The sequence below is a fragment of the Myripristis murdjan genome, chromosome 22 (assembly GCF_902150065.1).
Source record: "Myripristis murdjan chromosome 22, fMyrMur1.1, whole genome shotgun sequence".
In the NCBI taxonomy this organism is placed as follows: Eukaryota; Metazoa; Chordata; class Actinopteri; order Holocentriformes; family Holocentridae; genus Myripristis; species Myripristis murdjan.
The window spans coordinates 5137219-5158025 of NC_044001.1; the positions used below are offsets into that span (position 1 = coordinate 5137219).

The 20807-nt window shown below is 41.8% G+C and overlaps 1 protein-coding gene across 5 annotated transcripts in view; it reads left to right on the plus strand.

The window, feature by feature from the left end:
* The first annotated feature begins 418 nt into the window (after positions 1–418).
* The window catches only part of larp1b (La ribonucleoprotein 1B), a 35751-nt gene continuing 15362 nt past the window's right edge, over positions 419–20807 (plus strand). For 2 of the 5 annotated variants that reach the window (XM_030044075.1, XM_030044076.1), the window contains exons 1-11: positions 419–1246; positions 2714–2775; positions 4476–4532; positions 5122–5347; positions 6746–6922; positions 7719–7844; positions 8273–8444; positions 10984–11128; positions 11624–11801; positions 12171–12355; positions 14363–14722. In XM_030044075.1, the coding sequence (XP_029899935.1) occupies positions 862–1246; positions 2714–2775; positions 4476–4532; positions 5122–5347; positions 6746–6922; positions 7719–7844; positions 8273–8444; positions 10984–11128; positions 11624–11801; positions 12171–12355; positions 14363–14722 (2073 nt within the window). In that variant the 5' untranslated portion in view covers positions 419–861. The remainder of the gene's footprint in view (positions 1247–2713; positions 2776–4475; positions 4533–5121; positions 5348–6745; positions 6923–7718; positions 7845–8272; positions 8445–10983; positions 11129–11623; positions 11802–12170; positions 12356–14362; positions 14723–20807) is intronic. The other 3 variants (XM_030044078.1, XM_030044079.1, XM_030044077.1) reach the window with 2 other exon arrangements.

Here is a 20807-nt window from a genome sequence, read left to right on the forward strand (position 1 = left end):
GTAAAGCATTATTGGATTGTTATAATTCATAATTTTAAGTTATCTGTTAGGTGGATTACTCATCAGTTCAATTCAAATTTTATTTCAGACCAAGAAATGGGTCCACAGCACAAGTCATGGGTCAGTTTATTTATATAGCACATTTAAATACAACAGAGTGACGTTGACATATGTATAGGAAATATAATATCGTTTTAAAAATAAACATAACACGTTAAAACATAACTGAGCAGAGGTGAGAGAACATATCTGAACACAAATCCATGTCACACTATCCCGTAGGGCCACGTCAGTTTTCAATAACGAGCACTTATCGATAAGCTGATCAGTCGTATCGGCTGTGCAGTGGCGCCTCGTGGCCGCAGGGGGCAGCAGAGTCACTGTTTACAGCTCGAGACCCAGCGGGCTGCACGAGCTCCGACTTTCTCTGTCAAGTCGCTAGCGTGGAGTTGAAATCAGGGCTGAGAGGAGGTCGCGGTGGTAGTTTGCCAAAAAGTTGACAAAAACTCGCTTTTGAACCCGATTTGTTTCTGCCGTTTACATGGTGACTAACTACATGTTCTGAGGTAACTACTTGTTGGTGTGAAACAGCCGAGAGCGAGGCGAAAAATAACATTTAGCTCGGTTGGCTCTGGCTTGCTGACTTCTGCATGGTAGCTAGCTAGCTTAGCTAACGTTAGCTGCAGGAGCTACTTGGCTAGCTGGCTAGCGAGGAGGTCCAGCCCCAAAAAGTTGTTTACCTCAAGTTGTGGTTGTTGTCACCTCGGCACTTTTTAAGTATTTTATTTTTCTGTGATTAAGAGAGCAAGGACCAAGCTTCACACTGGATTTAACGTCGTGTGTGGTTAGGAAACGAGCAGGATGTCCACCGAAGTTGAGTGCAAGGTTGACTCAGGTTTGACAGCGACCAGCTCCGCCGGGGGAGAGGAGAACCAAAACAAGTGTGAGCCAACTCCGCTGCAGAAACCAGGCAGAGAACAGGAGGAGCAGGGTCAGAAAAGGACGGAAAAGCAACACTCAGATGGCCAGGGCACCGAGGTCGCCAAGAGCCCGATGGACCTGCACAAGAAATGCAAAGAAAACGACAAGGAAAACGACCAAAACGCCCAGAGCAGCAACGTCGACCCGACCGAAACAGTGAAGCGAAAAGTTGTGGAGGCGCCGCCGCCGAAAGTGAACCCGTGGACGAAGAGAACCACGGGCAGAGTGTCCAACAACACCATAAACTCCAGCTCCCAAGAAAAGGGTAAGGTCCCTTTGACTTAGCGCTTGTGGAAATCAGATTATTGTGACTAAAACCTTGCAATATGGTTACAGCATGTCAGCCCTTTCCCGTATGTTACAGCACATGAGCGTGTTCTGGCACCATCCTGACAGCCACACCAGCCAGAAAGGCACATTTATGTCAATGCTCACTTTGCCACAGTGTCTTTTTGGGGCTTAATTGCGTTGAATGAGGTGCATAAACGCAAGTGTCAGCACAGTTAAAGTTGTTGATGGTGGCATGTTAACCCCCATCCCCCTCTGCTCGGATTGCTCTGGAGCACCACGTGTTGATTGCTGACAACTGCTACTTCTTTAGCCTGTAGCTACGAGCAGATAGCTATCTCATTGGTTTCCCTTATTGGAAAACACCAAGAATCAAGGTGCCAAGTTTGTGACTGGGAAATGACAGCACAAGTGAAGCTAAATCCGCCAAAATGTGCCTGGGTTTTTACAGCAGAGTTGACTTAGTGGAAGCTAGAGAGCCAGCTAACTCCTGCTGCTGTAAAGACACGTTTTGCATGTCCAATGGCCTTGCTGCTTGCAATTCCTCCCACCATCCACTTCCTCACTGTCAGTAGTAAAGCACAAGTGTGTGAACCAAGGTGGCTGGGCAGGTACAGAAGACAGTTCATGGTTTGAATGTTTGAAACCAACCACACCTTACAGTCCCTGGTTGTATTTTATGGCAGACTAATTCTCCAGAATCAACTATTTTGATTTGTCCTGTTTTAGCAAGAGCCAAATTTTAACCAGGTATTAATCTGGCAGTGGGGAGAAAAGTCTGTTTAATTCCATTTCAAATTACATTGATAGTGAAAGGTCTTGTGTGTGTGTGTGTATGTGTGTGTCTGTGTCTGTCTGTGTGTGTGTGTGGTGTAGCAGAGCGTAGACAGAGCAGGGAAAGCTATATTTGAAAAGTGTGGCTCTAGTGAGGGCACAGGCATCATTTTACAGTGTTACTGTACAGCCACTGCTGTAGGGTGTATGTCCGCAGGCTAGTCAGGCCTACACCCATTCATGCAGAAGCCTGGGCCCTGTGTCTCTTATCAAGCCGACCATCCTCTGTGAAGCGATAGGGACTGTCAAGCCCCAGTGTGCCACTCCCAGGCTACAGGAGCAGCTGGCTGTAGAAACTCTGCCACATACCGCCGCTGGTTTTACAAAAAAACACCCTAAACTAGTGTAAAGGCTAAGGCCAGGGTGCTGGTTGGGATGGAGAATAATAATGCGTGCTGTATTGACTGAAATTCGGAATTGCACAAAGACAACATGTGTTGCAAGTGTAGATGACTTGACCTTTTTTTTCCAATAGTGAGCACGATTTTGGTGCAGGAACTTGCGTGTTGGTGTCATTAAATGCTGGCTGGTTGCAGGATTAATGTCTCAGATTCAGGTTCATTTTGAGTAACCACGATGCCAAGTTCACTTGTTGAATCTGTATCCACAGATCAGCAAAACCCTCTGAAAGTCGTCCGTGCCAGCAAGCCCAGGACGAGAAAATCCAGCAAGGTAATGTTATTATTATTTTTAATACTTCCAAAGCCACTGTTTCACATCTTTAGAAATGGCAGACGCATGGCAGTAATGACCCAGTTGTCCGGATGTTCTGCTTGATGGCAGATTTTGTGTAATAAGTTGCTAATTAAATTAGACATCAATTAACCCTGTAATGACACTAATTACAAATGATGCACATGGTGCCAGACTGCCAGTTGGGTCTTTACTGTTACAGTAAATTTGTGAAATTTCCCTGTTTAATAGAGCTTTATATTCAAAACAAATATCATGTGGTAGAGATAGTTGGTTTGGAGAATTGCCTGTCTCATTTGCAAATAAAACACAAATATCTGGACCCCCTGAGGCGATCCTCGAAAGGCCTCATGTCCATCTGTTTGTTTAACTTTGGTTAGATACTGGGAAACTGACATCTGCCACCAACCCGGTGTTGGTTGATTCAAGCTGTGGCTGGTAGTTTTGTTTACTTTCCAAACTGCATTCTTTGTGGTGATCATTTAAGCTTCATCTCTGGCAGCAAACCAGACACTAGTACAAAAATGTTTGACTGTGGACACAACGCAATACTCTGTCATTATCTGTGAATGAACGCAGCTAATTGAATTTAAGTAACGGCGACCGTTTGAAGCGGGAAATGATGTGGCCATCTTCAGCGAGCAAAGCAGGAAACAAATTTGCCAGTCACGGCATCTCCTCTGCATGTCAACGGTCACCCTTGCCATTTCTTTACAATATTATCATCAGATTACACCTAGCATAATGGCACAGTTCGTCTTCCCGGCCCTTAATGAAACGTTGCTCACATTGTAACCCGATGACCCAGAATGCTGCGTGCTGGTGACTCTTCACGAGTGATGCCAAAAATCACAAGTCAAAATCAAATGTCACAAGTGGCAAGTTACATTGCAGCTGACAGTCCCTCTAGGATTTTATTTTCTGTTGCAACATGAATACTGATACTGTTGGATATAGCTGTCTTTGTCCATATAGTTGCTTTTCTGTTACAAAATATAATGGATAAGATTGTGTAATGCTTAACATTTACTCAGTTCCGTATAACTTGAGTGATTTCTGAGTTGCAGGTTGATATTGTTATGTTAGTGACTCTTATGCATATACAGCAACGAGGAAAAAAATATCAGATAAAAGCCACAACACCCTTAACGTTGTGCTCAGTCTTTATTCTCTTATTATTGCATCCAAAATTGCAGCAAAGATCGCCCGTTCAGGTGTTATTGCTGCAACAGATCACCTGTGAATAGAGCCCCATGTGCCTTGGATATGGCAGTGGTCAATATTGCAGTTTTGACGTTTTTTTTTTGTTTTTTTTTTTAACACTCTGCTATGCAGCCCCTAAGTGTGACCGTAGCCCAAGTTTCCAGCCTTTATCTCCTATCAGGTTGTCCAAATTTACAACATTTACACTAGTGGAAAGTGGCTCAGCTGCAGCCAGCGCTGTTTATCGCTGCTGTTTACACTGTCGCCGCAGAAAGAACATTGAGCTCCTTTTCTACCCGCTGGTGTCTAGCAGAAGGGCACCTAGCCTGGCCAGGCACGGGGAAAATGTTAGCGGTGATTGAAGCAAGTCCAGGGAGGAGCGATCGACCCCGGCCTGGAAAACTGCTGAGGGTGTCGAAATGTGAAAAATGTGGTTGTTCTTACATCGCTGTTTTCTGTCTCTGTCAACCTTACAGTCGAGTGATTTCAGTGACATCACAAACTGGCCCACACCTGGGGAACTGGCCAAAGAGGTATGGTTTATGTGGTTGAATGTGTGTGGGCGTTATACTTCTTTTATGTATTCCCCAGTGACTCACTGCACTGGGCTGATATTAGGAGACCTTTTTATTATTTTGCTCACTAGATGGAGCACTTGACATCTCAACACATCAGCTCGCCATGGAGAATATTAGACCTCACATTCAAAGTCACTCGGTTAAATCTTATTTGGCCCTTTGACAAAACAAGTTCAAGAGTAATGTCTGTGGCTTTCTGTGAGTTTGTAACAGCAGCATAATTTTTGAGAGGAGCACATGCATTTAACATGTCTTTCAAATTGGGAAATAACCTAAAGTGTGTCACCAATTGAACCTATTAAAATGAATTCAGAACCAATAGAAGTACAGTTTCAATTGGTGTTTTAGTGCTGACCGTGATCAGCATGGTTCCCACAAGCCTTGAAAACCCTTGAAAGGGCTCGATTTGTAGGAAAAAAGCATAAGGCCCCTAAACACATGAAACAAGTTACAGGAACTTAGTGTTACATGGCCACACAGTCCTAATTCATCCTTTAAAAAGATAAAGAAAATGAGGTCAAAATGTTAATTTTTTTTTTTTAAGCAACAGCAGAATGTCCTCAACACTGAAGGGAAGAAACCTCCCTCCTCGCGCCGGGACAAGGAGAGGAAGAGGGATCGAGTGGAGAAAAAATCGGAGAGCAACCACGACGGCGGCGAGAGCAAAGAGAACCAGGAAGCTCAGCAGGACCCGCTGGCCGAGCTGCCCAAGGACGGAGAGGCTGAGGTGGGACCCGAGTCCAAAAACACAGGCCTGAAGAAGAGAGGAGGTAAGAGGGAGTGGGCGGGGAAGCACGCTGAACTGCATCCATAAAATGATCTGGAATAAAAATTGGTTGACGGCTGCAGCTGTCATTGTGTTTGATTGATGCAGATTTGTATTTTTGATTGATTGCATAGATTGCATGTGTCGGTCATGGGGTGAAATTGCTGGTTGGTGCAAAGTGGTGCATGGTCTGTGTTCTCTGCTGTGATAACCTCATGTGTTGCACTACTCCTCCAGTTCACTGTCGCCCCGTTTAGACATGAAAACAAGGTGGCAGAGACGTAAAAAAGCACCACACTCCATACACTTCAGTGTCCTGTAAGTGACGCGCCACTTCATAGATGCAGTGGCCCTGAAAGTGCCCAGGCCAGAGACGATGGGAAGAGTTTTGTTCCAAAATGAGTCCCCTGCTTCGCTACTGCAGGGTTCCTTCAGGCCTTGAAAGATTGTGACTTTGAGAAACCAAAAAATAAGGCTTAAAAGTATATTTGAAAATGAATAAATGTGTAAATATGTGGGCATTCTGTTGATGTAGCAGCAGCTTTAAAATAGATGATTTCGTGATTTTTGCACATTGAAGTTATGCTCCCAAATGCTAGTGCAACATTTTGCCCACAGCCAGGGTCTTTGCATGATCAAGACCCCGGTTTTGGAAGCAATGATTTAGTGTGCAGACATTTTTCCTTGACTGCAAAATTATTTTGTCCTGTAACTTTACCCACCTGGGATTAGATGTGCGCATAAGCTTGCCCTTTTCTATCATCGATTTACACAGCCAGATTTTTTGACCAGATGGGATGAGGAGTTAAAACAAAAAAGCGCCTTTGTGATTTTTGAACTTGACCAATGTCCTACAAGTTATGGAATCTCTGGAAAGTCTAAAAAATCAGGGAGTTTGATAAATTCTTGGTATAAGACATTGAATATTGTGTAGTTGTTTCAACGTCAGTTTAAGAACAGATTATGTAGTTATTCACCAAACATAACATTTTAAACTTATTTTCCATTGTGGTCACATGGTGCTCTCGTGGTTCCCCACAGAATAAAACAGAAAAATGAACTTTAGTAAGACCGTTTAAATTGGAAGTGTGTTTAAAATTTTGATTAAGGAAAAAAATAAAACTTATGAGACACACATAGGTTATGGAAATTCAACATTTTAGTCATTGAGAGTGAGAACCCTGCTTACGTCAAGGCCTTGAGAGTCATTGAAATGTCTTTGAATTTGATGTTCGAGGAGTGAGTGTCCTGCTACAGCCAGAGCGCTACGTTTACTTTTTATTTAGGTGCCATTCAGTGGATCCTTTTTTTGCTGAGTCATTTTATTTGTTCCAAAATGGATTCATGGCGTTTTGGAGCAGAACTCTTCAAGTTGCTGTTTTCGGTGTGCAATCATCGCTAGGTAACAAACGTAAGTGGGTTTCACTGCCGCTGGAGGAAGTGTCCCGGGACGGCGGTGGCGCCGACACACCAGGCGGGGGCCGAACGCACTCGGACACAGAGCCCAACCACGACTCGCCCGACCCCACCTCGCCCAATCACACGCTCCATATTAACAGGGCGCATGATAGCAGCAGGAGTAAGTGGCCACGAGCTCACGGTTTGATTTTCACACCTTGCATCTGTCCCAGTTCTCTGCTTTATGTCTTCACCTGCAGGCATGCCTTTGGTGTCTCCTAACGTTTGCTTTCCATATTTACCTAATACCTAACTTTTAATCATGTGAAAGCTTTTTTTTTTCCTGCTTTGGTTGATTCTTTTTTCCATACTAAAACATTGCAGCTTGAAATTTGTAATAAGCTGTCAAGATCAAACTTACAAATCTTAAATTCACAAAGAAATGTAAAACAACTTTTTCACGTTGTTACCTAATTTTCTATACCAGAATATTTGCATCTTTGTTTAACAGTAGATGCTGAAGAATTTGCTATTTATTTATTTTTTTTTACCTATTCATCAAATTATGTAAGGAACATGCTCTCAAAATGCCATTTAATAGTCATTTGAATTTTTATTGATAATTATTGCCTCACTGACTTTTGTGAAATACCTTCAGTAAGTTGGCTAGTTCTCTCCCAGACAATTTATTTATTCTGGTGATGGTTTTTGGCAGAACAGCTTTTCTCACCTCTGCGTGCACTATAATGTCTGAGAAAAGACAATGTAAAAGGATTTTAATACTATCCATTTATTAGAAATACCTTCTAGGAATGGTTTGCTTGCAATGCTCATTTTGTCACATTGAGTCTTTGTCTCTAGTATGATTCGCCTTCAGGTTTTATGTCTCCAAATGGCTCTTGCGCCCTTGTTTGGGATCCAGTGCTTTAGACAATGTAAATATTTCACCCCAAGCTTGTATTTGCTCGTGTTAACAGGTTGGAGAAGAGAGCCGAGGGATCATGGCGATGATACCGCCAGTGTCCGAAGTGACAGCGGGAGCGTTCGAGGGGGACTGCGGGGCCGAGGGAAAGGTCGCGGGCGCGGCAGAGGTCGCGGACGAGGTAACTTAAAATAAAATGCCTCCTAGTACTCTTTGAAATCAAGTTGAGGAGGCTATTTTCACATTCAGTGGCCATTTTAGCGAGCATATTCCAAAATTTACCTCCTATTTCAGTGATTTTACCAGCAGTATTGCTTCTGGGAATGGAAATAGAAAACTGACTGAACCACAGTCAAAGTCAATGATCAGTCAGGCAGTGTTAAGTAATCATTATTTGCTTTCATATAAAAGCGCAGCTAAATTGTTTTACTTCATTTTCTTCAGCAGGAAGTAAAATTTGGCTGGTTACTTCAGTTTTTCCACAAACTTACTCAGCACAAACCGTCTGTCACAGTAGACAAATGAGCAGAGGCCTGTAGCTTCCTTCCATATTTACACTGTTGTGACGTCTCTCTCACCTGTTTGCTCCTGTTTCTTGTCCTTGCTCAGGGCGCTATGATTACTCTCAGAGCTACCGGGACTCGCAGTCCTCCGACGGCTCCGGTGTTCAGGTCCCCGCTGAGTTCGGCACCAACATGGTTTATTACTATGATGACGGCAACAAGGTCCAGATGTACACCGTGGATGAGAAGCTCCTGAAAGAATACATCAAACGCCAAATGTGAGGGTTTTACAATTGAAAATTTGCTCATTTACTATGGGGCTAAAACACATCAGCTGACAAACATGAATGAAATATGTACATATATTTTTATTCTTGTCTTCAGTAGGTCATATTTGTATAGCAACAACTAGGCCAAGCTCAATGTTTGAATTATGAAAACATGACATATTTTATGTCAACTATATCTGTGTACACGCTTAGACCTCTGGGCCAAATGTAATGGATAGTGAGTTTTTAATTTGTGGTGTCCTTGAGCCCTAACTCTTAACGTGGTGTGCTGCTGATCTGATGGGATTTAAGAGGTCAAACCATCAGCCTGCAGAGCATCTCCAAAAACACCAAAAAGATGGATACTGCTGGTACAACAGGACAGCAGTCTATTTAAATCTCAACAAATGTACTTGTGATTTGAAAGTCCTTGGTTCAAGGCCGCCTAGGAGTCCTTGAGGGGTTTCCAGAAAAATTAGCCTTTCTTAAATTTCATTATTTTACTCCTTAGAAGCCAGCGCAGTGAGAGTACACACATAAGGATGACCATCAATCTCTGTCCAGTACATTACAGTTAATAATTCTACACAAAGTCATATTCAGTTTAACTACAAAATAGTGCTGCATAGGGCAAAATGCTGCATCTTTTCAAATGAGGCCAGTGGTCTAAAATAAATCTATTTTTGGGGGCCTTGACAGTGAAAAAATTGTGGGAATCCCTGTTCTAAACCACTGGGGAAAACATAACTCAGGTGTTTTTCTTTTTGCCATCTGTCAACATATTTCAACTGAAAATCTGACCAAACATTTGCTGCATCTCGCTTGACACTTTGTGCCTCTCCAGTACATTTTATTTTAAGGGGCAGTGAAAAAACATAAATGTATGACTAAATAAAAGCAGCACCACCAGTAAAACTCCTTCATGCTTTAAGTTTAAAATACCTAGATAATGTTAACACCAGCTCTGTGCCATGTGGAGAGAGAGAGTCGGTGAGGTTTGGGGATTCACGGTGTCCTGCAGGGGGCAGCATTTCCCCTCCTTGTGAATCACAGCCTTGGCCTCATTGCAGCCTCAGAATAGTGGTCGGTGAGGTGTAATCCTAAAAATAGTCTTGGTGCTTTGGAGGGGGGAGAGAGTGAAGTATCTGCAGGCCTGAGTGAGGAAATAAAAAGGGACTGTGAGAGTGTTTTGGGTGAGGGAGAGGGAGAAGCTATGGGACGGTTAGGAGGAGGAGAAAATGGGTTTATGAGGAGGTGTAAGAGGGAGGGAGGATAAAGGAGGGAGAGAGTGTGTAAAGGGAGGACATTCTTGTCTTCTCCTCTCTCGTCTCCTTCAGTTTTATTCAGGCTGCTCACCCAGCCGTCTTAACCACTCCCCACTGCCTTTAGGCTGAGGCAGGGTTGGCCTAATGTACGTGTGTGTGTGTGTGTGTGTGTGTGTGTGTGTGTGTGTGTGTGTGTGTGTGTGGTGACTTTAAGTGGGGTGGCAAGCAAGACAGAGAGAGCTTGTTGTTTTTAGCTGAGGCATCTGTTTGTTTTCTTTTTATTTTGCAGGTGTACCTGTCAGTTACCAAAGGTTACATAAGCACCTCATGTTACAAAAAGAGACATTTTCATACAAGTTACTGTCCATTCTGCTGCTGCAAGTGAAAATGGGAAAAAAAACAACTTCAGTTATAATTTTTTTGTACCACCATGCTCACCCTGAACTGATAATTTGTCTGCATTTTAATGTACATGTTTTATTTTATTTGAGGCAGACAAAAACATTCTTTATGTTATGACCCAAAGATCTGCCTCCGCTGGCATCGAGGAAATCAAGTAGATCATCATGAGATTGACAGAGGGCAAGAAAAAAATATAGCGCCCGCAAAAAATAATAATAAATCATTTAAAATTGCATTACCTACAGAATTGAATATGTATAACAAATCGGCGCTCAGGTATCATGAATCAACTTGTCTTGGGAGGTGATGAGTCACCTCTCTAATATCTATTTTATATTGCTGTGAAAACATCAACAGTTTTTTTCAACAAACATTATTTATTTACATTTTACCAGATTTGATATGACATTTGAACACATGATTTGTAACAGTCACAGCAAGAGATGAGACGCTCTCTTGTAGCCAGCGTCCAGTAGGGAAAATATTGATTTTAGCAGCTATAGATGCACATGTGAACAAATTTGTCATTTTTTAAGTGATATGCAAATAATAATAATGATGATAAAATCCCAGAAAATCTCCTTTCTTCCTGTGGGAGATGGTTGTCCCTCCCAAACACATACACAAACACACTTTTCGCCCCCGGCATGATGGACACTGTTATTCTTGACCGCTGCTCTCCGTTTCTTTTACATAACATGGGTTTTATTTTGCTTCTGCACATTTCTGCATGTTGTTTGTGTACAGTTTTTCTTCTTGTCTTGATGCTGCCGTCTTTTGACTCACTTGCAAAACAGATTCATCCTCCCCTCTAAAAACCAAGGTTTTTGATTGGCATGAAATGGCACCTCACCCCTATCCTGTTTCCCTCCCGACCCCAGTGAGTACTACTTCAGCCTCCACAACCTGGAGCGAGACTTCTTCCTGAGGAGGAAGATGGACGCTCAGGGCTTCCTGCCGGTTTCCCTCATCGCCAGCTTCCACCGGGTCCAGGCCCTCACCACCGACATCAAGCTCATCATGGAGGTAATTTGCTTATCAATACAGCACAGCTCAGTCAATATTTTACAGCGCAGATGATGACATCCTCAAAAACATTACTCTTATAGCACTCATTTTGTAATGTAATCCATTTATTACCAGAGGAAAAAAGCTGATTTCATTCTCATATTTTATGATTTTTATTATTAATATTGTGGTTCTCAGTTTTATGTGTTGATTTGGCAAAGCAGCACTGATGATCCATTTTAAATCTAGTCTTTAAAAAAACTGGAGGTGACTGAAAGAGATTCTGATGTCAGGGTCTGTAAATGTTTAAAAAGTGTTCAGCAGTTGCACATAAAATGTCCAGACACATGGAGAAATGTTGTTGCTTAGTCCCAGCCACTGTCTGCACTCCTCTTATAAATCACCAGCCAAAATCTGCAAATTCAGTCAGGAAATGAAGCTGTGGATAAAGTTTTAGATTTGGGAGTAGTAAGTGTGGCTTTGTAACCGCCGTTTTTTGTAAATCCCTCTCAGGCTCTGAAGAGCAGCACGGAGGTGGAGCTGGTGGAGGAGAAGGTTCGCTGTAAAGTCGATCCCGAGCGCTGGCCGATCCCTGCTCCTCCCCCCGTGGGTTCCCCTCGGACCGACTTCTCCCAGCTCATCCACTGTCCCGAGTTCGTCCCCGGACAAGCCTTCACCTCCATGAACACCAGTTAGTCACCAACGAATTCACTTTTTCTCTTTAAACACGCTTAAAAAATTTAGCTTTGATCACTTTGTAACTTGTCAGCTGTTTTCTCACCTGCCTTGAAGATATAAATATTTTTTTATGCCACGGATCTTAAACTTTGCAGGTTATGAATTAAATTAGAAAAATGGTAAGACTGAGATTAAGATACAGTGAACTTTTTTATTGATCCTTGAGGGGAAATAGGAGCATTAGCAAAGAAAGGAGGTGTACACTGAAGAACAAGGAAGAATGTAAATAAAGGAATAAACCCATATCCATATCTATGTATCTGTCAATAATGTATATATATTATCAGGTCAGAGTCTAATGTTTCCCCATCTGATGTGGCAGGAGTTTCTGTAAAACAAACTTCTCCTGAGTCTGCCGAGCCGAAGGACTCGTCTGAGTCCAGCTCCTCCACTCAGGAGTCAGATCCATCGACAGACGCTGCCAAAGACCCCTCCGCCCCCCAGCCTGACCCCGACGCCTGGATCCAGGTGGAGAAACGCCATCGCCAGCCCTCCGGCAAGGCCAAGGTACTGAAATGGATGCTGACTTTGCTACGGTGGCTGCTGGTGTCCAAAATTCACCAGCAACAACTTTGACTGCTAATGACCTTGTGATGTTTCTCATTCTGGCACAGTTTCTGAAATTATATTTTTGGCTCAGCGGATAAAGGCTGGTACAGTAAATGAAATGTGACTTATAGATCCTGTGTCAAACGTCCAGTGAAGACACAAGAGGCAATTTGGATTTCAAATTTAATTATTAATCATAAACACTCTTTTATACAAGGAATCCTTTTTTGTTATCTCTGTCTTCATTTAAAAAAAAAAAAATCTGGTGGTCGTGTACTTGCTCTGACAATAACACGGTTTAAAAAACAGTGACTCAAAATAGTGAGTCATACGTTTTGTTCAATCACACAAGACCTACGGCAAATGACATTTGCAAATAATTCTTTGTGTCTTCATGTTCTGCTTCGAAGCTTTTGGGTACATGGAGTGCCAGAGCGTTTAGAAAAGTATTTGAAAGTAGAGTTTGCACATTCACGGAGAAAATTATTATTATTTTTTTAGGGTAGTTGGGTCAAGATTATTCATTTGTCATAGTGACATTAAACATTGACAAAAACTGAATGACACAAATTGTTGGCTAATAAGAAAAACATCCTCCATTCTCTTACTGTTCTTAACTTTTTCATCTGTCTGTCCTCTATTCTTCCTTGTTGATCCCTGTTATATCTGTGTGTGTGTGTGTGTGTGTGTGTGTGTGTGTGTGTGTCCACCACCTCTCGGCCGGCAGCTTGTCGGTGATGATGTGTGTGTTGTCAGCTCCTCTCCTCCCCCAGCGCCCCCAGCTGACCCCCTCCCCTCTGCAGTTGAGTACTTTCTCCTCTCACTCGCCCACCACAGCCTCTTCATCCCTGCGTCTTCCTCTTGCTTCTCATTTGCTTATATTTCATATTCACTTTTCCCGACTTCATTCTTTCTTACTTTGATTTCCACATTCACTCACCTTCACTTCACCGTTCTTTCATTAGTGGTGAAATTCAGATCTCACCGTATTAATTCAAGAAATATAACAGGTTTGTTAGGACATAGGCCCAATAGTCAGCTTAATAGTAACTAGGGCTGCAGCTGATTATTTTATTTGTTGATGAATTTCTTGTTTTTGATAATTAGTGCACAAAGTGTCAAATGTATGTATTTATTGATTTGATAGGGACAGAGCACATTAATGAGCATCAGTATTAGAATACAAGATATAAACATGCCGGAGTTAGTGAGAATGCTAATTTACATTGATAGACTGCCAGGCAGGTAACAGAAAACCCACAAGCAGCATAAGCAGCAATATACAAATACAAATATACAAATATACAAATACGAATATACAAAAAGACAAAGTACATTAAGCATGTGTCTGGATAAAAGTGACCACAGTTCTGGTTTGCAGAGCCATTCCCTTACTACAACTGGTAGGCTACTCCAATATTTACTTCCTAAATAATTATAAATGCTTATGGGAAGTGATCAGAGCCCAAAGTGATGTCTTCAGTTTGTTTCCTTAGTCTGACCAGCAGCCAAAAAACACCAAAGTATGAATTTTATAATGATCTTAACAGAGAAAGAAAGACAATCTTGGCATCTTTGTGATCTCAGTCAAGCTGTAATCGGCAAATGTTTTGCATTTTTCCTTGATAAAAATGATCAATGATAGAAATCACGAAATACCTTTTTTTTCAGTTGATTGAATCAGATGAATGAACCAACTAGCTGTTTCAGCATTAATGAAAAACATGAGCACCTAAATCATCATGTTTCCTTTATAGATTGTTCAGTTCATGTTTTCCATGTCAACACCGTGCCATACGCCATGTTGAGTTACACCAGCTGCTGTTTCAGTTTTCAAGATGTCGATATGCTTCAAATAATGATAATGAGATTTATTTAAAACTTATCAATCAGCTAACCTGATAGTCTCATGTTCATCTTGGTCGTCACTATGTTAATGGCGCTACGTTCACCTCTGTCACCCAGGAGCGCAGCGAGGTGCCGCTGCCCGGCTCCCAGGTCTCGCTGCCGGCCGAGCCCGACCAGGAGGAGCTGGACTTCCTGTTCGATGAGGAAATGGAGCAGATGGCGCCCAAGAAGAACAAATTCACCGACTGGTCCGACGACGACGACTCGGACTACGAGCTGGACGACCGAGACGTCAACAAGATCCTCATCGTCACCCAGACCCCTCCCCACCTCCGCAAGCACCCCGGCGGTGACAGGACGGGCAACCACGAGTCCCGGGCCAAGATCACCGCCGACCTGGCCAAAGCCATCAACGATGGGCTGTACTACTACGAGCAGGACCTGTGGATGGGCGAGGAGCAGAACGAGTGCAGCAAGGTAAGGAGAGTTATTGAACTGATTTTTGCATTAAAATTTAGTTACATATTGAAAATCTTGATAGTGATTGTACTGTAACTTTTTTTTTACGGAGAAAATCAGGTGAATGGACTTTTTATTTGGCAGAGCAAGCACCCAATATAAATATCACACAGAAAATTACTCTTGTGCACAAAAAGCTGTCAACCAAAAACACAGAATCGCCATCTGCAGCTTTTAAATTAAACTCTCAGATGTCTGTTCATAGGATCAGCAAAATAATTAACTTTTATGTGCAAGGAGAGGAATAGAGAGTGGAGCCGTCAGTCCTTTTAAAGTGTGAAACTTCACTGGGCGTTTCGTGGAGAAGAGCGGGGAGACAGGGAGGGAAACCTCAGATAATGTTGCTAAGCTGCAGGACAGTCTCTGGTTTGGATGAATGTGAAGGAGGATGAAGGAGATGCATTCTTTGATAAGTAAGATACGTCAGCTCAAAGAGGACTGCGGTAAGTGAGGTCAGTTGATCGTCATGATGTTGTGTAAAGTACAAAAATATTGAATGAGGCTCAAAAATCACGTTTCCTCACAGTATCTGTGACGCTAGCAAAATGATTTCCACTGACACTTTGAATTACATATTTAGTTTTTTGCCAGACCCTTCGCTATGGGGGAAAGACCTAGAAACTCTCACTGTTTTCTCAGATTTAATCAGCACATTTACCAAGGAAGACAAGATGGCAGCTGCACACTACTGTGGCTTTTAAAGGCCAATAATGTGCAGCTACATGAGCTACAAAATATCATATTAATATTACGAAATCTGTGAAGATACTGCTAGTCAGAACCTATATGAACCGCAAATATCAACAGTAATAAATATGTTAATTATCAGTTATCACTTAATTTAGACAAAATACAAATGCCCTGAAGTATGTTAAAGTACTTTTTTAAACTGCTAACAGGAGTCTGAGTAAATATGAGGTAATTATTACAGTCGACAAGCTTGACCTCTTCATAAATTGTAGTATGTCGACTGCAAGATGCTGATGCTCAGTTTGAGATCAGACAGATATTATTTGTGTCGTGTGCATTAAGTGGGCAAAGTTATTGGTCTACTGAGCTAAGACAGACAGACAGCCTAAAGTTAATGTTGTCCTACAGAAATGAACATAGCTTTGCTTGTCAAATACTGTCCCTGTGTTGATGACTTACACATTTTTTTGGAGGTGGTCTGACAGGCACAGTCCAGTTCTAGATGTTTTAGTCGATTTTTGTTAGCATTTACAGCTCCATCATTTGATGAGTGACTTTTTGCTCTCTGCGTCAAGTTTAAGATTCACTAAACTGAGCCAAAATCAGTGTAGAAAATAGACCTTGGTCAGAAAGTATCTTCATACTCATGGATCGTTGTAGCTCATTTGCAAAATTGGTGACAGTCTTAATTGACATTTAATTGGAGTCGCACCAGTGTGGTCCAAGCATGTTTTAGGCAAAAAGTGTGAATTTGCTGAAAGCGTCCTTTGACCCCGATCTGTTTCAAAGGAGCAGAGGAGAGCAGCAAAGGTAACCAGGGTCAGCTACAAGTAATTAGTATGCAGCTCATGTGTTATCTCCCTGTCAGGTCTGAGCCAGCCAGCTGCTCCGTTACACTGCCATTCACAGAAAGGGCAGCAGACATGCCATGAGTTCCTCGCATGTCACGTTTATCGAAGTGGGGGTTTAAGGTTCATTTCCCAATCAGACACTTCAGTCTCATCTCTAAAGTTAGCGCAGTCCTTTTAATTAGAGCTTGAGGGACTTGTTGACTAATAATAGTTTTCTTTGTCACACCGACTTCTGTCCTGAAGCTTCGTCAAACAAAGTTGATGATTTGGACTTTGTAAGATGTAAAACTTCTAGGCAGCTCCTGTCCATCATGTCCAGAACAACCTACAATTAGTGCTACATAAAATAAATAAAGATTAAATAAAAATCCTTTAAGTCATCTTGAAATGACCTCACATGATTTCTGTTTCCTGAAAACAGAGCATCTTAAATAGTGATTATCCTGCGCTAGTGTGTGTAAATTAACGTTTAGACCAAATCTTCAAAAATCCTCTCTCATCCACCTCATCCCTTCAAAATAAAACGGTTTCTCTCCCAAACTGATATCCTATTGGTTTGCACGTGTGATGATCTTTCCCTGCACCATGTCCCGCCCAAACTTCCTGTTTCAACAGGAAATACACAAAATCAAGAAAGTAAGAGTCCATTTCATGGGGCCTTTTTTAAAATATTAGATGTCAACATTACAAGAATCAAAGCCATATCATCCAAAATTTACCAGTAAAAATTATTGCGATTATGAATTGAAGCAGCTTCCTGATGGTTGAAAAGACCTGAGTTTGGTCCTGGTGATGTGGGGTGAGAGTCTTTAGTTGTCACTTCAGGTCAGTCGTCATCACCCAGGCCCACGCTGTGTGCAGCAGACCAGCAGAGCAGCACTTGGGTGTTTGTTTTGGCCGCTGTACTCCCTCCTTGATGAGTGCGATCACCTTGTTGATTTGCCTCTGGGATGCACTTCGGTCACGTCCTCACCCAGCACCTGGGGGCAGCACCTTAGGATGTGCTCCTCCTTTCTGGAAAATAGGGAGCATGCTGGCTCTTTTTCCCTTGAACAGTGTTGTATCAGGTTAGGGCAAACGATATGACAATGGGTTCATACCCACTTGAAATTTTAAGTGTAGCAACAGCATCACTGTCTTAGGCTGCATTAAAATATCCCGAACCATAAATTTGATATCATCCATAATGTTGCCTTTTGAGATATTAACATAATGCGTGGTCATATCTAGATAACAATGTGACAACAAAGATTATCATTTTCAGTCAAATCAGTTTCTAGAATGCTCGTGTAAGATTTCTCTAGGAAAAGAAACAAGAGCCGGAGATATTTTCTTTTCCCCTCCAGCCTTTCTTATGGTCCCGTGTTATTTTGTCCTTTAGATAATTGTTTGTTGTGGCTGTGTGTGTGTGAACAGAGGAGCTAATGTTAGTATCCAGCTGTCCTACAGTCTGGAAACTAGACAATAACTGGCTTGTTGGCCTTGACTGTGTACCTTTCCAAAAAATTTTTATCACCTCACAAACCCTGTCTGTTTTTGAATCTGGTGCTCATTTGTTCCTACTTTTTTAAAATTGATTGTGACAGTTTATTTTACGAGGGAGGGATTTATCTTTCAGCACCGGCTTGATTCATATAATAGGAGACATAAACACCTCACACAGGCCTCTACTTGCCTACAAGCTGGTGGAAAAGCTGGTATCTTCATGGACTAAAATGTAGGTGAAACTTTGGTGTTAGCAGCTGTTTAGGGTTTTTACATTTCCTTAAGTTCCTTCTGTCCCTGCTGGAGCCGAGGCCCAACACCTCTTTGATGTAAAGACTTTGTGACAGAGCTGCCGGACTCGGCCCGCACCGTGTAGATAACCACCAAAAATAGGTGACTATTTATCGCCCGCTTTACGAGCCTCCTCGAAGCCACATGTGTGTCACACAGCTGCCTCCAGAGTCGGTTGACCTGCTTTTAGGAAGGCTGCCTCGTCTGTAGACCCTGTGTGTTGGAGCATTATAGGTCACAGAGCAGATCCCAAAGAGCTCAAGGGTCTGCACTCACAAATTGTCTTTCATTCAGTTCTTTAAATTTAGTGGTGACATGCATCTCAGCTGAGTTATGTACAGCCCATAAAGGCTCGATGCCTTTTAATTTTTTCATGTTATGGTTCTTAAAGTTTTGGAGGAACATGGATTTGGTGTATATCGTGCGTTTCATTGATTTCTACAAATATATAGTACCTTACAATAGGGCGTAATTATGACTGTGTTAAGATGATAAGCCTAATGTGATGTGAAGCGAGCTGACAGTATCACTGCGATTTCTAGAGGACTTTTTGGATGTGTTCGCTGCTCAGGGGTGAAATCGGTGACACTGTCTGTAATTAGACTGACAAATGCTAATTTAAGGTGATTTCTTTTGGGGTAAAGCTGAAGGACACTGATGAGGACCTAGAGCTGAACCATTTGTCTCTTCTCCTGGCTCTGGATGTGTTAATAAAGAATACAAAGACGTTTTTGAATGCTGACCCATAACCTCATTTGGATCTTGACTGATTAGCTGAGGCGCCAGTTTTGAACTCAAGCGACTTCGTTGATGAGTTTCATCAGGATTTTATGAAAATAAGATGAGGCCAGGAGAGGTTCTGAAAATGAATGAACAGGCTTGACAAGTTGATTTTTTTTTTTTTTTTTTAAATTAAAATTAAACACTCATATTCACTACTATGCTCCAGTGCTCTGACCTTTCTCCATCCTGGGATTAGTACTTCACATCCTGATGAAACCCTGTCATGATTATCGCTGTTGCTATAGTAGCAGTTTTAAAATTAGTATGAGTATGGGGCCTCTGTATGCTGTCTAATTCTGACAATATTTGCCTAAAGCGGGCCGATTTGAAGTCTTAAATTTAGTTAGTCATGGAAGAAGATGTTTAAAGAAATTAAAATTCAACGTCTAGCTGAATGGCGTCACCCTAACAAACAATCAGTCATGTTTTTGGACACAGTTTGGTCATGTTTTATAGCACAAGTTAAGTATTATGTGGTCATGTTTTATAGCACAGGTTTAGTACTGTGTGATCATGTTTTATACTACAGGTTCAGTGTTATATGGTCACGCTTTATGATTCAGGTACAGTGTTGGACATTGTTGGGATGCACTTTCCCTGCATTACCGCTGTAGACATTTCCCTCTAAAACTACAGAGCCACATCAGCATGTTATAATAAAAAGCTTTCTCTCTGTCATAAACCATTACTGAGATCGCTCGATAGCTGGATAGATACTTTATTGATCCCGGGGGAAATGTAGGCATCCAGTAGCACAGTACAATAAATACACACAATACAATAAATACACTCAGTCCAAATTAGAAATTAGAAATGCACACCATATTTGTAGCCCAGAATAAATTAACCTCAGCATGAAACAACGGCCCATACACTCTACATTACCCTGAAGCAGTTGATCAGCCTGTAATCCTGTAATACCTATATAATTATAAGTCCATCCTCCACTGGGAAGGTCAGGCAGCTAAAAAATTTTTGGGACAAGTCTTCGAATAAAATGTCATCAGCCTCAATTAAAAAAATAAAAAAATAAAAAAATCAGCAACTAGTTATTCACCCATTGTAATGTTAAATTTCCATTGTGTTCATGTTGATGTCCTTTGCTTCATCTTGGAAAATAAGACAGTTAATGCATTGTAAATGTGGCTGGGTGATATGAGCAAAATAAAACATCTTTGACCAAATATAATGATGTTGTAGAGATGACAATGGCTGATTTCAGATGATATTTGCACAGCGGATTTTTGATAATCAATCAGTAATTGGATGTAATGATCCAGCAGGTTTAGTCAAATAACAAAACAGCAACAATAAGTTCAGAAAACTGCATCCGTTTCCTGTAATGCTGCCTTTAAAACCAGGAAAAGACAGCACGTGCACCATATCACCATATTACGATATCCAAAATCCCAGATGATATCTAGCCTCATATTGCATATTGATTCAGTATTGATGAATCACTTAGTCCTAATAGTTACATTTTTTTGTTCAAACAGAAAAGTAAATTTTTGTAAGTCCTTTTAAACCTGACCTGTGGGGCAAAAAACGGCACGTTACCTTTGTATCAACCATGGAAATTCAAAGTAGTAGTAATGCTAAATACAGTCAGTGAATTTAACATTTGACATGTGGCAGCATCTGTTCTCCACCAGCAGATTCCCACAAGTTACTTGTATGCACACGGCTTAAAAAAAAAAAAAAAAATCAGGGACAACTTTACTTTCGATAAAACCATCCATAAAATCTACTGCTGATTTCTGTTATTATCAGTTGTGAAGGAAAGGAGATGGCTTGTTTAAGAGATTTTACACAAGCCGGTCTGACTCTCCTGGCCAGCTGACAGCCTCTTGCTCCTGCTGCGGGTCGGAGACGGTAGGAGGAAGACGAAAGCGAGAGAAAGAGCCATGTGTTGACCTTTGATAGACAACAGCCTGTTCGGCCAG